At 39.8% G+C, this 16,963-nt stretch overlaps 1 protein-coding gene across 1 annotated transcript in view; it reads left to right on the top strand.

Moving 5' to 3' along the window:
- Positions 1–2,950: 2,950 nt before the first annotated feature.
- The window catches only part of LOC126248505 (protein purity of essence), a 446,891-nt gene continuing 432,878 nt past the window's right edge, over positions 2,951–16,963 (top strand). Inside the window, 1 exon segment of the mRNA XM_049949542.1 lies at positions 2,951–3,217. Within this exon segment, the coding sequence (XP_049805499.1) occupies positions 3,099–3,217 (119 nt within the window). The 5' untranslated portion in view covers positions 2,951–3,098.

The raw sequence follows: 16,963 nt of genomic DNA, 5'->3' as shown, positions 1-16,963 counted from the left end.
TGACGATTCACATGTCGTTGAACACTTCCTGTTTCCTTAAATAACACAACTATCCAGCGAACGGGCCGGACACTTGGATGATGTCGTCTAGGATACCGAGCAGCACACATACCACACGCCCGTTGGGCATTTTGATCACAATAGTCATACACCAACACGATATCGACCTATTCCGCAATTGGTAAACGGTCCATTTTAACAGGGGTAATGTATCACGAAGCAAATAACGTCCGCATTGGCGGAATGTTACGTGATACCACGTACTTATACGTTTGTGCCTATTACAGCGCAATCTATCACAAAGCGAAAAAAGTGATCCAACTAAAACATTCATATTTCTTTACGTACTACACGAATATGTAATAAAAAAATGGTGGTTCCTATTTAAAAAAAAAAACGCAGTTGGTAGCCGTTTGACCTATGGCAGCGCCATCTAGCAGGCCAACCATAGCGCCATATGCTTTCCCCCTTCAAGCTAGACAAGTTTCGTTCTTTGTAGTTTTTTCGTTTGACGCTTATTTCGTGAGATATTTGGCACGGTCACGATCAATTTACCACCCTGTATACAAATTGATTACAGTTTCAACTATTAAGGGCGAGTATTTATTGTGTTATATGACCACAAAATGTACATGTTAGCATGGCATCAGGTCCCCATTCTTGTGGATAGAAGCATCCAGAGATCACAGCATGGAGTTGTTCAGGATTCAGATGGAATCCTGTGGTATTTCATCCCATGCTGCTTGCACCTGAGTGTTCAGTTCCTGTAGATTGATGGGTGGAGGTATTTGTGATGACAGGTTCAATGGCACTCCCACACTCTTGATTGAGTAGAGACTGAGTGATGTGCCTGGCTATGGCTGGGTATCCACATCTGCAAAGCACGCTCGAGAGATGGCAGCAGTATGAGGACAAATGTTGTCCTGTTGAAATAGAGCATAGGCGCATATGTTTATGAATAGTAGAGCCAATGGTTGTATGACCTCCTCCAGTACCATGTGGCTGTCACAGAGCCCATTAAGAATAGTAATGATGTACAAGCACCATAGAATACTGCTTGAGACACCATCACACCAGGCTGGCTAGATGCGTGATGAGAGACCATAAACCACTCTTCACTATGCTCTACTCTGTGCATAGAGACACAGACCTGATTGTCATTGTTCCCAAGGTAGAAACAGGACTCATCATTAAAGATGACCCACTGACGATCTGCAATGCCTCATGTCCATAGCTGCTCACACCGAGTGAGTCGGGCACAGTGATGTGTTGTTGACAGTGGCAGGAATCAAAATGGTCGTCATGTGATTAGCCCTACATCATGCAACCGCCTGCCAATGACACTAGCACATATGGTGTGTTATGTACAAGACAGGATAGTCCACGAATTGCCGCTGCCATTGCCGGTGGATCTCTTTGCATGTGGTGGTGTCTGTATGATTGGTGTGGGGCACAGTACAATGATAACACCACCCAACCTTCCACAGCCCCAAAGTGCGGACGCTCTCAAACTTATCTAGATAGTCAACCTGCTGCTGTACATGTTGCCTGGGCATAGTGCACATTCAGGTGATGCTCTGGTGATACTGCCTACTGTTGTACTGATCGCCATGGCTGTTTGGGGACCTCTTATACCAACCAGTGCTTCCAGTGTCATGATCCCTCTCATGAATGCTAAGTGCAGAGCCAACTCTGCGGAAGTAATCATTGACATAGTTGATAGTGTACAACATACCCTCACAATTTGCAGTGGACTGGCTGGATCCTTCTGAGAGAAGTTCTTTTTTATGATTATCAGTGTACTTGTTTTCAGCATAGATTTTGAGACTTACGTATGATCAATATGAAATTGTCTGTTGGTGAATCTCTAGTAAAGTACTTTTTTCTGAAATACTACTGCTCAATAATTATGGCTTTAATTTTGACATTGGTGTGTATTGTGAATAATAGGTAACACATTTAATGGCAGAACAACTATTCACTGAGAAGTATTCACTGTCAATTAACGTCTGCTGTGTGTAATATATTGATTATTTGGACCCTAAATCAGGAGACTTTTTAAATTAAGTGTACTTATCGCACACTATGGCTTGCAAATTCAAATTAGGTTCAAATGGCTCTGAGCACAATGGGACTTTACATCTGAGGTCATCAGTCCCCTAGAACTTGGAACTACTAACTAACCTAAGGCCATCACACACATCCATGCCTGAGGCAGGTTCGAACCTGCGTCCGTAGCGGTCGCGTGGTTCCAGACTGTAGCAACTAGAACCGCTCGGCCACCAATGCCGGCGGGCATTTTTTTTATGCAATACTGATCGAGAATATCCGCTATAACGTTAGTCTTGGCCATTATAAATTTCATTGTTGTTAGTTCCTCAAATCCGATAATATAATTCGAGTTTTTGAATTACGGATGGTGACTCATAACATAATTGCACCCTGTGGTACTGGGATAAGCAAACTATGTGACGTTATATGGCGTAATATAACGTGACGTCCAATGTGAATACACCATGAAGTTGACGAGGCGTGTACTGAAATAACGGTCTAGTGTGAATCAGCTTTTACTTTGTGACATTTTGTTTACATTTAAGTGGTGTCTACTGATTTAAGTAAATAATCCAATATCTTACGGGGTACGTAGCAGCATGATGTCCAGTCCCATTAGTGGATTGTATTTATTTTTACATTAAACTCAAATTATTCAAGTATTTGTTACAGTGAATTTCTTTCTATGAAGTCGAGTGCTTTAGAGATAAATGTTTCTTTCATTGTATTTGTATATTGATATAAAACATCACATTTTCGCTCACAGTTTTTGGAAACGTACAATTTGTTGTGCAGGGGCATTTGGCATTTGGTTACAGTGGATGATCTTTGCCGTTTTTGATAGATGTGTCTTTGGTGAAGATCTTTGATGAACAGTTAGTGAGATGACGGCAAGCTTTGTGGGAATGGTGGTTTAAGAATGCGATATGTGAGATGAAAAATAATCGTTAATAAGTTGATGTGAAAGTTAGATGTGATGCAGTATGGAAGAAAAGTAAAGAGTTCGCAAGATTCATTACAGAGTTTCGTTTGATTCAGGAGAGACCATGGCATCAAAGAGCGGCGGCGGCTTTGATTTTCCAGGGATGAGGAAAACCGTTCTGGATTTAAGGGAACACCCTAACAAAAATGACGTAGTCGAACTCACAAAACATATTAAAAAAAGGTATGGCTTTATGTTTATTTTTGACGTCGTGTTCATCTGTTGTGTATGTTGTCATGATGAATGATAACAAGTTGCCTAGAACCGATAATTGTTTGTGCGCGTAGTTTGTCAGGTAAATGGAAAGACTTTAAACATTGTTGTGCTCTGTATTAATGCAACGTCCGATATATGTGACACTACAGAACGAAGTAACATCATACTATAATTTCTGGGTTGTATCGTTGCAAACATTTGTTAGCATATAGAACATATCTTATGTCAAAATGCAGTACTCGCAGTAGTTGCACATTGTGTAAATTGTACGTTGATTGTTATCGATTCCCATCTTTGCATGTAACTGGCGACCATTCTGTAGGACCACCCAGCTAAAATAAATGCCAGACAAATCATTTTTCAGTCCTTAAAAATTAAAAGTGCCGGACTTTCATGTATGACGCGTAATGTCTACATGCAGATGTTGTGTCAAAAATGCTCGCGCTTGTTCTGCTTTTTACCATCCAAGTATTAAACCTGAACTTGTAACTATTTAACTATGTTTTCGGAAGGAAAGTTATAGATCCAGTGAAGAGGAAAGTGCCCCTTCCCCCCAAAGAACATTTCTCATCGCGGATGCGGTCGATTCATGGAAGTGTTATTTAGCGTGTTTTGAATCTTAGAGAAATAGAGTGAGAATAAAAGTTAATTTTGTATGTTCGTTTTGGAGCTAACAATGGTAAGGTAAATGTGTGTATCTATGTCTTCATGTTTTTCCATAGGCAAGTGGGAGAGTCAATATATTTTATTGTATTACTTCATGCAGGTTTCATAAATTATGTATAATAGTAGCACCATACTTTGTTAGTTTTTTTTGTGTTGCATGGATCATGTTGTGTATGATAAATTGTAATAATGTGGAACGAGTTGGATGTGCGTTAGTAATCCCTATCTACCACCCTTTTCTTATTGCAGTAATAGAAATTCTTCTATGTAGGAGTTGTCAATGAGAAACTTTTTCAGTTTGTTTCAAATTTTACTTTGCTGTCTGTAATACATTTTATATCAGTTGTTGGTTGGTCGGTTCGATTTTTAAAGGAGCCAAACTACATGGTCATCGGTCCCTCAGTTGTTGTCAATGGGATGTTAAACCCAAGTTTTCGTTCCTTGTATCATGATGGATTTAACTGCAAATAGTAATTAGCAGTTGCTACTTTTATCATATATGTGGTTGTTAAAAAATGTTTTGGCTGTGCAACATACACTTGGGAGTCTTAACGACTTCTTGTGTTTAGGGTCCTGTTCATGGAATATATGCACAACAGCAGATCATTGTGACTTCATGAGAAATTACAGTAGTGTCGTGAACATTTGAATTTTACAACATTCTGTATCACATGTTTGGGTATCACAATTGACTCTTCTATTAAGAGAAGGTTGAGTATCCCTGATCTGATCAGTCACAGTGTTTGATATTGTGGCCTTTTCTGGGAGGAGTGGACACTCAACTCCTTGTTCAACCATTGTGCTTTGTATTGCCTCTATTGTGCGTAAATCACTGTGACTTTTGGAATGGTTCGTTTGTGAAGTACATTGTTAGTTTCTTCCATTGCCCTAGTCCAATATGTGCTTGTGCTCCATCTGTAATTACCTAATAAGTGGTGCAATATTAAACTCTAATCTTTCTTTTCTGGGAGCCTGTTCCCTCTGTTAAGGGAAGAACTAAGAAAAGCATTTGGTTAGATCAATGTGCAAACTTTGATCCTGTTGTAGGAAGTCCCAACATTTAATTGTTAATTTGACACCTTATTGTTAGCTGTGAATTGGACATTGTGAGCAGAAATGAAATGAAAATCGAATAATTTCTTTTGAACATAGTTCTTTCTGGTTCTGCCTGCCAAGACAGTTTATTGGTTACAAGTAATTGTTGTTATCTGGCATACATAATGAGTGCTATTGCATACAATGGCAATATTACAAAGTATTTGTTATGCAACTGCCACAGTGGTGTGTTAGTGGCAAAATTCAGGCATTGGGTTGATTCTGAGAGTTGTTTCTTTGGAATCATTTATTAGGATTTGGCACGTGTAGTTTACTTGTATCATTATCAGTGTGCTATGGCACCCATTGTGTTTGCCTATTAATGACTGTTCAGATTGGTGCAACCAGTAAAATTTGTGGAAATATTGAACCTATGAGTACCGCCCCTCTTTTACCCATGGTGTCAAAAAATGATGGATGTAAATCACTCGTTGAAATCAAATGTGTTGTGAGAAGAACTGTAGTTACTGTCATGATTCACTTTCATTGGCTGTGTCATCTCACAGCCAAAGTTCACCTTTTAAACTAATCTGTGCTTTGGACTACATTACCCATCTGCCAGTCACCACAACATGCATTCAAAAAAATGAAATAGAAGCAAAATAAATATTGTCAGTGTGCTGTTTTATTTATTATTTTGCACATGGGGGCACATGCCACATCATTGTCTTGGGTCAGAGCTGAAGTTGGGTATCAGTAGATTCAACCCACCCTAATTTGTTGGCAGCCATAAGTGAAAATGATAATTTTCTAAAGTTATATAATGTCTATATGCCCATTCCTCATTAAACTAGTAGAATAACTGCTGTTTAGAATAGAAATGTGACACTAATTGTAGTTGTGATAATCTCTTTCTTAGTTTGTGATTCGTGTTGTAGGCCTACTTCTGAAGTCTTTCTTTTGATTTAATATTTGTGTTATATATTTTGTGTCTTTTGGGAGATTAGTTTGCTGTTGTAATATTACAGTCTCTTACTTGAAGATTTGTTGTCCCATTTGTGTTAAAAATAGTATTTACAGTGTTTCTCATTGCCACTCATATACTGTGTATGGTTTGGTGGTTTAGTGTTTTAGTCAGATTGCAGATTCAGATTTCATCGAATCAGTTATCTGTTGGTCCTAGGCTTTTATCTGTCACTTATCATTTCTTTGCCCTTTGAAAATGAGAGATGTATATAATAAATTTCATATTACACCATGATTATGAATTAACTTCCAACTGTAGGTCTCCCTATAACTTGCTGTGTGCATCAGTTCAAAAGTCAGAGAAAAGCAAAGGCACACGACTTCCATAGGACTGCACTGTGATGTTAAAACCAACCTTCCAGTCAAGGAGGGATTTTCTTTATCTGTATCTCATATTACAGAGAGTATTTGCATTTACTCTCTTTTTGTGAGCCACACTGGGGAGGGTTTACAGGCATCAGCGTACGAATTTTCTTGTCTGTTCAGACTCTTAGTGCACTCAAGCACTTCACCAGATGTATCCAGTAGACCTGCTGATTCAGCTCGCCCATGACTCCTTATGGCGGCTCCAACACTGTGGCAAGGATGTGAGCTTTTGCTGGGTACCTGGCCACATTGGGATCCAGGGTAACGACAAGGCTGACAAAGCTGCCAAGGAAGCATGTGATAGTGCTGTCCATCGATGTCCCATCCCACTGCACGCCACCATCTCATTTTCTGACAGATTCATCATGCGTCAGTGGGAGACTGAATGGTTGCAGGTGACAGACAACAAACTGAGGTTGCTCAAATTGACCACAAAGGCTTGGTGGACTACATGTCAGCCTTGCTGCCGGAAGGAGGTTTTGCTTACCAGACTGTGCATTAGGCGTAGCCCTATCACACATTACTTCCTCCTCCGGCGGGAGGTTCCACCACTCTGTGAAGTTTGTGATGTGCCGCTTTCAGTTCAGCGTATTGTGGCTGTGTGTCGTCTCTATAATATTAGGGCAGCCCTTTGTCTCACTGGAGATCTGCCCACTATCCTCACAGGTACCAGTGTTACGAAAGTGGTGAAATTTTGTGAACTGTGAGACCTCATCCCTAAATTGGTAGGGAAGGGTGGCAGACTTTAGTATGTTATAAACTTCTCTGCATGTGGGTACAGCCTTTGTGCCCACCCATGAGATTTGCATGCTGACTTTTCATCAGGGTGCTGATGACAATGATGTCGAGCACTCCCTCAACCCAAATAATAATCATCATCTTTTGTGAGCCAAAATGGTAGACTAACTGGCATGTTGTGTTGCTGTTGTGCTCGTTTTTTTGTAATGATTCTTATGTGTAATGTTAAAGTGAAATTGAGACAGCAGGATTACGTTTATGAGGAGCTGAGGATATTGCTTTAATTTATATATGGTTTTCCTAAATTACTAGGACCCTTTTAGGACAGGCAAGTCAGATTTCATGTTTACCGATGTTATCAACTGATTCGGTAGGTTGGGAGATGTTTTTGCTGTCATACTGATATCTTACAGTAGGGGGGGGGGGGGGGAAACTAATTGTGAGAGGCTTTTGAATTGACTAGTTCGTTTTTCAGTGATGCAGGAGACTGTTTACCATGAACAATATGGGTCCTTTCTGAGTTTAACACTGCTAATTTTTGCTAAATTAACTTCTGTAATGAGCTTACCAGTAATTGTATACCACAGTGTTGTTAATACTTATTTAAATCACATTTTCTGGGAAACTTGTACTTATTGTGGTTTATTATCTAAAACTGTAGAACAACTGTGGATTAAAGTGTGATAGTGGCCCTCCTCCCTCTCCCTGAAATCTTGGTTGTGGTGATGGACTGATCTGTAGCACAGCCCGACGTTCAGGTTAGTTTGGGAAGTGACAAACTGATAATGAGTTGACGAAACCAATGAATGTGAAAGCCAAATAAAGGTTGTGGTAACAAATTGACCAGTAATACAGCCTAATGTTTAGGTCCGTGCCATATTGAAAAGTATGTAACTTCTACAGAGTTGTTGATCTTAGTGAAGTGAGTTATTGCTTAGTTTTGTATTTTTACAGACATTTATCATTCTGTGCAGTTTGTTCATATGAAGCAACTAGTTTCAGTTGATTATTTCTGTTAAGATATTGAAAATTAATAGCATGGATTACTTAATGCCATGTGCTAGCTTTTTTAATTGATATATCTTTGTTGGCACTTCGGAAATACAGCTGTAGTGAATTTTGTATTTGTTTTCATACTCAAAACATAATGAGATATTGCAGTGGTAAGACACAGGACTGGCTTTTGGTGCAAATTATTGTCTGGCATCCACATTTAGATTTTCGATGGTTTCTCCAAACTGCGTAAGGAAAAGGCTGAGATGGTTCTATTGAAAAGGAAATGCTCATTCCTAGCCCCCACCCCCCATCCTTTGCCATCTGAGCGTGTATTTTAATTACCTCATTGTTGATAGGATCTTAAACTCAAACGTTCAGTTCTCTACATATATTTGTGTCTACTGTTGGACATAATGTCCGTTATTTTATAGTTCTAGCAACATTTATGAAATCCTCATAGAAAATACATTCTTTCTTTTGTGACTATTTAAAACTTTACTCTTAACTTACTTTCTTTACCTATGGTGCTAGTTTTTGGAATCAGGAATGAGTTACCTGTTTTGTAAGTGTTGCTTATGGAGTAATAGTAATTCTGAACTTTTGAGTGTGATTGTTTTTCTGCTAGACTGAAACCATGTTTCCAGTAAGAAACATGAACTGTACAGTCAGTAGGTAGTGCCCAGAGATTTGATAGTGAAGTTTTGTGTGTGGGGTGCTTTTTTTTTAAATACTTTGTCAAAATTTGTTTTATGTGTAACTGTGTAATGTAAATAGCACTAAAAGGGACAGATTTGGTTCACAAGTCCGTAATTGTGTTTAAGAATGGAGCTACACTTCAGAAGAACGTCCATAACACGAACTAATCATCGGTACTAAGAGATGGTGTCCTTGGTCCTTAAGACACTTTGCAGAAGTTGTAAATCTAATATGTTAATCAGTGTAAACTTCTAGCAGATTTTGCTGCGTCATTACAGAGGCATATGAGGGTCTTCCATCTTCGGGTGAAATGTACAGCCCGTCTCCTCATATTGACATCAGTGACGGTGGACATTTAACTCTCAACAACAAACACTTCATAATTGTTTAACTGCAATGACTGTGTCTTTGCATGGCTGACAGATTGTGCTTGCTGTCTCATGAACTGCATCATCATGTAGAGAACATCATATCACATACAACACAGCTTGCGCGCGCACTCTCTCTCTCTCTCTCTCTCCCTCTCCCTCCCCCTCCCCCCCCCCCCCCTCTCTCTCTCTCTCTCTCTCTCTCTCTCTCTCTCTCTCTCTCTCTCTCTCTCTCTCCCTCTCCCTCCCTCCCTCCCTCCCTCCCTCTCCTCCCCCCCCTCTCCCTCTCCCTCTCAATACCATATTTTTGTGTTTCAAATTGTCTTTCCTTTGGCTTTCTTGTCCTAGTGTGGCAATAAAGCTGATGCCCAGTTCTCAATGATGTCCGTTCCTTCTACCACTCCAGAGGATTTCTTTCTGCAGCTCAGAAGAACTGTAATATATTAGTTCATATTCTCAATGTTTTCAGTATCTCTTAGAATTTTTTCCATGCAGGCTGAAGTTAAGGTCCTATTGACTGAATGAGTGTCACCTAAGTGGAAACGTTGTATGGTTATGATTTTTGATTCTGAAAGCCAATTACAAAATCTTATCATCATATATTGTCTGGATGTTGGAGTTTTACTACTTATGAAATGATATGAAAAGGGAAAAAACAATTTTGAAGGTTTTCTGCTGCACCTTCTATAAGACAATATAATTTACTTGATTGGTCAGTGTGACAGGGAACGTTAAATACATACCGCCACAGTGGCCTCTTGTAGAATTGTGCCGTAATGCTCATTTTAGACAAGGGCAAGTTTTGCACTTAATTTTGTAAAGTTTGGGCGACCACACATACTTTTCCTGTAGATTATTGTACTGCACAACATTTATTTTGTGTCCTTCATATACTTCTATACTTGTGCTGACATGTAATTTAAATTCACATTCCTGACAGAAATGGAAGGTATTACAAATTACAAAATGTTTCAAAATGAATACAAGGTATTCTATCTGAGGAACTTATAAGTTTTATACTTCATCTGGAACACTGTATTAGTTTCACAGAAAACGTGATTTTGGAATAATTTGAATAATTTCGCAACACTAAGGCCAAGATTGTCAAAATATATCCTTTGAGATTTGACTTGGCAATAATGTGATTACTTTGAAGGAAACTGGTCCCAGTGAGATCAGACCATTTTCCATATTTCCATTGCTACTTTATGTGGTCTGTTAGCTGTTTTTCCCTGTATTATCTTCTACAACAAGAGAAACAAAACTGGTTTTAAACAACTCTCAATAACTTACCGAACTCTTTGGGATAATAATTTATAGACTACAGTGTTATTCTTGTTGCATTTTAGATGTTAAATGTATGAAGAGCTACAGTTCCGACAAGGCTTAGTTTCACTAGCTGTCCTAGATATCTTTTTATTTTCAATCAAACTTAAAATCAATGTATCTTGCATGTTCTTTTTACCTGTAGTGCAGAATCTTTGGAAATACAGAAGAGTCTGATTCCACCCGTCTACTTTGATCCACGATGTCATCAGTAGGGTTGAAACGAACATTCACAACTACTCCAATATCACACCTATGATGTCATTGCGTAAACATGACAACAAAAATAGATCAAAAAACCATCACACACATCTTCCTCCAAAAATATAGTCAAACTGACAGGACAAGCGTGGGAAATTGAGGGTTTCTGGGTGAGGACAAACTAAATATAAACACACATCACCGTACCAAACGACACAAAACAACAAAATAAAACGACAACACAAAATTCCCAAATTCCACTACACACAATACCCTCTTGAATCGGTCACTTCCCTTCACCTATATAGCTCAACCGCAGTTGTTGATACCACATTATAAAACTCCAAAAATTACACCACCGCCACAACTATTGGTACCACAAAAACAAACAAAACTGGAATGAACACTTCCCTTGGGTCGACAGAAGCGTCCGATCCCACGCATCGGCTTTGGCCCGTGACGTAAGGGTGTTGTCGTGTGTGACGTCATGACAGCGCGGAGTTTGGTTTGAGTGTGGCTGTCTCCAGTTCTGTTTTATCTTATTTTATTTACTTTTCTGATCTGTTCGTTCTATCTCCTGAGATTTTTTTTTTAATTTAAAAACACTTATTACTTATTTTAATTATCTGTTTCCTCCAATTTCTGTTTTAGTTTATTATATTTATCTTTCTGATCTGTTCGTGAGATTTTTTTTAAAAAAAAAAAAGACAAAAAACACTAATCAGCTACTGAAGCATCTTTATCTTCTATGGGTTGCAGGGGTTACGACCCCTGGGGAGGTGGGTGGGTATTCATGCATGGCTGTCTTCACTTACACGTTGTAGCTACGCAAGGCGTCTAAATTTGTTTATATTTAGTTTGCCCCCCACCCAAAACACCCCATTTCCTGCGCTTGTCCCGTTAAGTGTCATTAGGCTTCTTGTGGAAAGTGTGTGTGTTTGTTTTTGTTTCCGCCATATTTGTGACGTCATGGGTCAAAGCAGACGGGTGGGATCGGACGCTTCCATATTTCCCTTCCCTTGACCTGTATAGGTCAACAGCAGCTCACAATATCAAAACATCTATAGCTACAGCCGCACAATGGAATCGAACACTTCACCTATATAGGTCAACAGCAACTCACAAAGGCAAATCACCGATACCACCAACCAAACAACTCAGAAGTACCCCACCAACCATCATAACACGCAAAAAATACACCGAAAAGAATGACTACTTACCACAAAAAAAGTTCCGGCGCTGTACTCTAGGTCAGATATACAGCAAACAGCACTTCTGTAACTTAGAAACAACAAAAACTAAATTGTTAACTCACTGAAACTAATTCCTGTCGAAGCACAGTCAAAAACAATACCTCACGGGTCAAGCAGTAGCACTAAAATGAACCCAATACACCACATAACATGCAACCCATAAACACACCACCAGAGGGCACCACCGACCGCAACAAAACGACCCCTATAAATGCCCCACACTCACAAACTAAACTCCGTGACGTCACACACCACAAAAGCTGCCGGGTGGAATCAGGCGCTTCTGTTGACCTGAATCTTGCATGGATCTTGTCTTAATCTTTTGAGTTTATTTTTATAAAACATTCCTTTTTATAACATTCTTTGCTGACCTCAGATTTTCAGAGAAACATATCATTGTCCAGAAGTTCTCATCTTCTTCTTCGCAATCTCTTTTTTCCACTCCACTTTTTGAATTTTACATTTGTGTCAAATAGAGTGGTTCTCATGTTCTCTCTCTGCTCAGGATGTATATCGTGTCCTATATATACCTGTGTGTGTGTGTGTGTGTGTGTGTGTGTGTGTGTGTGTGTGTGTGTGTGTGTGTGTACACTATAGACAACCAACTTAGGTGCCGCTTGAAATAATATATATTTTAAAGTTTCTCTTAGCTTCCATTGTGATTTATCAAAAGTGTATAACATGTTAAAGATACCACACCATAATAAATAAACAGAGCACACATGAAACACAGGTTTGAGCGGCATGTAAGTTGTTTGTCTGCTGTCTGTTGCAGTCTGTGGAATAACAACATGGCGCTGCACAGCAGTCAATGTTTTTGGAAGGTGCTATGTCTGTTTGAGACATTTGTTAGTACAAATTCAGTATTTGCAGGAAACGAAAAAAACAACTCATTGGGCTTAAAGTTTTTGTTCTAGACAACTCTCAGTTTTTGTAATATCCATCACATAGTTCTAATGTGCGTGCCATATCACAATCCAACTTTGAATGACACAGTCGTAAGTTTCAAATCTTCATTATGTCAGATTCATTGTATTTGATGCATGTACTGGGATATGTCTTCCTCAGAAACTTGAGTCTATGTGCCCATCATATGCTCTGAACTTAGGGACTGATTAACTTCATTGTATGTTTGTTGTTGTCCCCAATAGTATATTGGATGGATATGCTGTATGCTCATAAATAGCATGAATATTTCACATACTGTTCTGTTTATCAGGCACTTAAGTTTTCTGAACAAAAATCATCTTGGAATCTTCAGATTATTTTAGCCGTGCCTGACTGCCTTTACTAGACATTTTTACCTTTCATTGTAGTGTACCTGTGGTGCCTTGTTTTCACCTACTGTCTCCCACTTTGACCAGTAAATTTTCTCTGCAGTTATTATCCCATACATTATCAAAGATTTCCTGCAGGTAAAAGTGATTAAAGTTGTGTAGCATGAAATGGCTGGGAAACCCCAAGGGCAGATTTAGCTGTGTAACTTTCACAAGCACTACTACTTCGTGATCATAGAAACACTGTGTTGTACAAGAGAACCAACTTTACACCTTATTGTAAGCCTTACCTTTGCTGCATGTTTGTCACATTTGTTACTTCATTGTCACACATTCCACATTGTCACCATACCATTATGCTTAATTTGCAAGTCCTTTACTTAACTTTTTTAATCTCTCTCTCTCTCTCTCTCTCTCTCTCTCTCTCTCTCTCTGTGTGTGTGTGTGTGTGTGTGTGTGTGTGTGTGTGTGTGTGTTTAGAAACAGTTCCTTTAAATACCTATTAGAGCAGTTTGTTTTAAGATTCACATTGTATACCCGAATTATTTGCATCTGAAGCTGGGATGATTTCTACAACAAAATCACAGATTCCTTCCTTATCTTTCTCTTCCTACATCTACAGGACTACTCTGCAATTCACATTTAACCCTATGATGCAATATTTCCACTGCAGAGGACAGCTCTTAATGGTCCCTTCTTTGGCATTTCCAATCAGTCATGACACTGCAAATGCATGCAGAACACAAAACCTGTGGGGAGTACCCACTGCAGTGGGCTATGTGCATTTGCACTGTTAGGACTGAAGGACTGACTGATAACACCAATGAAGTGACCATCAACTGCTGTCAACTTTAGTGAACTCTGTACGCCACAAGGTTTAAGTTCAAGCTCTGATTCTTCTCGCATTGGAGGAGAAGTTAGTGCCTGAAATTTCATGAAAAAATATTGCTTCAAGAAAAATGTATATGTTTTAATAATTGCTGTCCCCAACTTGCCCATGCCCATGCCACAGCCATGACAGGGTCGACAGAAGTGTCCGATCCCACACGCTGGCTTTGACCTGTGACGTAAGGCTGTTGTGGTGTGTCACGTCACGACGGCGCGGAATTTAGTTTGTGAGAGTGGCGTGTTTGTAGGTGTCGTTTTGATGCGATCGGCAGTGCACTCTGGTGGTGTGTTAGGTGATGTTTTTGGTTTAGTTTGCGAGTGTGGCGTCGTGTGTGAATTTTGGCAAATTGCTTTTTTTATGTCTTTGGTAGGTATGGATCCCCCCCTTGAACCATGGACCTTGCCGTTGGTGGGGAGGCTTGCGTGCCTCAGCGATACAGATAGCCGTACCGTAGGTACAACCACAACGGAGGGGTATCTGTTGAGAGGCCAGACAAACGTGTGGTTCCTGAAGAAGGGCAGCAGCCTTTTCAGTAGTTGCAAGGGCAACAGTCTGGATGATTGACTGATCTAGCCTTGTAACAATAACCAAAACGGCCTTGCTGTGCTGGTACTGCGAACGGCTGAAAGCAAGGGGAAACTACGGCCGTAATTTTTCCCGAGGGCATGCAGCTTTACTGTATGATTAAATGATGATGGCGTCCTCTTGGGTAAAATATTCCGGAGGTAAAATAGTCCCCCATTCGGATCTCCGGGCGGGGACTACTCAAGAGGATGTCGTTATCAGGAGAAAGAAAACTGGCGTTCTACGGATCGGAGCGTGGAATGTCAGGTCCCTTAATCGGGCAGGTAGGTTAGAAAATTTGAAAAGGGAAATGGATAGGTTAAAGTTAGATGTAGTGGGAATTAGTGAAGTTCGGTGGCAGGAGGAACAAGACTTCTGGTCAGGTGATTACAGGGTTATAAACACAAAGTCAAATAGGGGTAATGCAGGAGTAGGTTTAATAATGAATAGGAAAATAGGAACGCGGGTAAGCTACTACAAACAGCTTAGTGAACGCATTATTGTGGCCAAGATAGATACGAAGCCCACACCTACTACAGTAGTACAAGTTTATATGCCAACTAGCTCTGCAGATGACGAAGAAATTGAAGAAATGTATGATGAAATAAAAGAAATTATTCAGATAGTGAAGGGAGACGAAAATTTAATAGTAATGGGTGACTGGAATTCGAGTGTAGGGAAAGGGAGAGAAGGAAACGTAGTAGGTGAATATGGATTGGGGCTAAGAAATGAAAGAGGAAGCCGCCTGGTAGAATTTTGCACAGAGCACAACTTAATCATAGCTAATACTTGGTTTAAGAATCATGATAGAAGGTTGTATACATGGAAGAACCCTGGAGATACTAAAAGGTATCAGATAGATTATATAATGGTAAGACAGAGATTTAGGAACCAGGTTTTAAATTGTAAGACATTTCCAGGGGCAGATGTGGACTCTGACCACAATCTATTGGTTATGACCTGTAGATTAAAACTGAAGAAACTGCAAAAAGGTGGGAATTTAAGGAGATGGGACCTGGATAAACTGAAAGAACCAGAGGTTGTACAGAGTTTCAGGGAGAGCATAAGGGAACAATTGACGGGAATGGGGGAAAGAAATACAGTAGAAGAAGAATGGGTAGCTTTGAGGGATGAAGTAGTGAAGGTAGCAGAGGATCAAGTAGGTAAAAAGACGAGGGCTAGTAGAAATCCTTGGGTAACAGAAGAAATATTGAATTTAATTGATGAAAGGAGAAAATATAAAAATGCAGTAAATGAAGCAGGCAAAAAGGAATACAAACGTCTCAAAAATGAGATCGACAGGAAGTGCAAAATGGCTAAGCAGGGATGGCTAGAGGACAAATGTAAGGATGTAGAGGCTTATCTCACTAGGGGTAAGATAGATACTGCCTACAGGAAAATTAAAGAGACCTTTGGAGATAAGAGAACCACTTGTATGAACATCAAGAGCTCAGATGGAAACCCAGTTCTAAGCAAAGAAGGGAAAGCAGAAAGGTGGAAGGAGTATATAGAGGGTCTATACAAGGGCGATGTACTTGAGGACAATATTATGGAAATGGAAGAGGATGTAGATGAAGATGAAATGGGAGATACGATACTGCGTGAAGAATTTGACAGAGCACTGAAAGACCTGAGTCGAAACAAGGCCCCCGGAGTAGACAACATTCCATTGGAACTACTGACGGCTTTGGGAGAGCCAGCCCTGACGAAACTCTACCATCTGGTAAGCAAGATGTATGAAACAGGCGAAATACCCTCAGACTTCAAGAAGAATATAATAATTCCAATTCCAAAGAAAGCAGGTGTTGACAGATGTGAGAATTACCGGACAATCAGTTTAATAAGCCACAGCTGCAAAATACTAACACGAATTCTTTACAGACAAATGGAAAAACTAGTAGAAGCCGACCTCGGGGAAGATCAGTTTGGATTCCGTAGAAATACTGGAACACGTGAGGCAATACTGACCTTACGACTTATCTTAGAAGAAAGATTAAGGAAAGGCAAACCTACGTTTCTAGCATTTGTAGACTTGGAGAAAGCTTTTGACAAAGTTGACTGGAATACTCTCTTTCAAATTCTAAAGGTGGCAGGGGTAAAATACAGGTAGCGAAAGGCTATTTACAATTTGTACAGAAACCAGATGGCGGTTATAAGAGTCGAGGGGCATGAAAGGGAAGCAGTGGTTGGGAAGGGAGTAAGACAGGGTTGTAGCCTCTCCCCGATGTTATTCAATCTGTATATTGAGCAAGCAGTAAAGGAAACAAAAGAAAAATTCGGAGTAGGTATTAAAATCCATGGAGAAGAAATAA

This window comes from Schistocerca nitens, chromosome 3 (assembly GCF_023898315.1).
Source record: "Schistocerca nitens isolate TAMUIC-IGC-003100 chromosome 3, iqSchNite1.1, whole genome shotgun sequence".
Lineage (NCBI taxonomy): Eukaryota > Metazoa > Arthropoda > Insecta > Orthoptera > Acrididae > Schistocerca > Schistocerca nitens.
The sequence above is the reverse complement of the archived record's forward strand: the minus strand, read 5'-3'. Positions and strand labels throughout refer to the sequence as shown.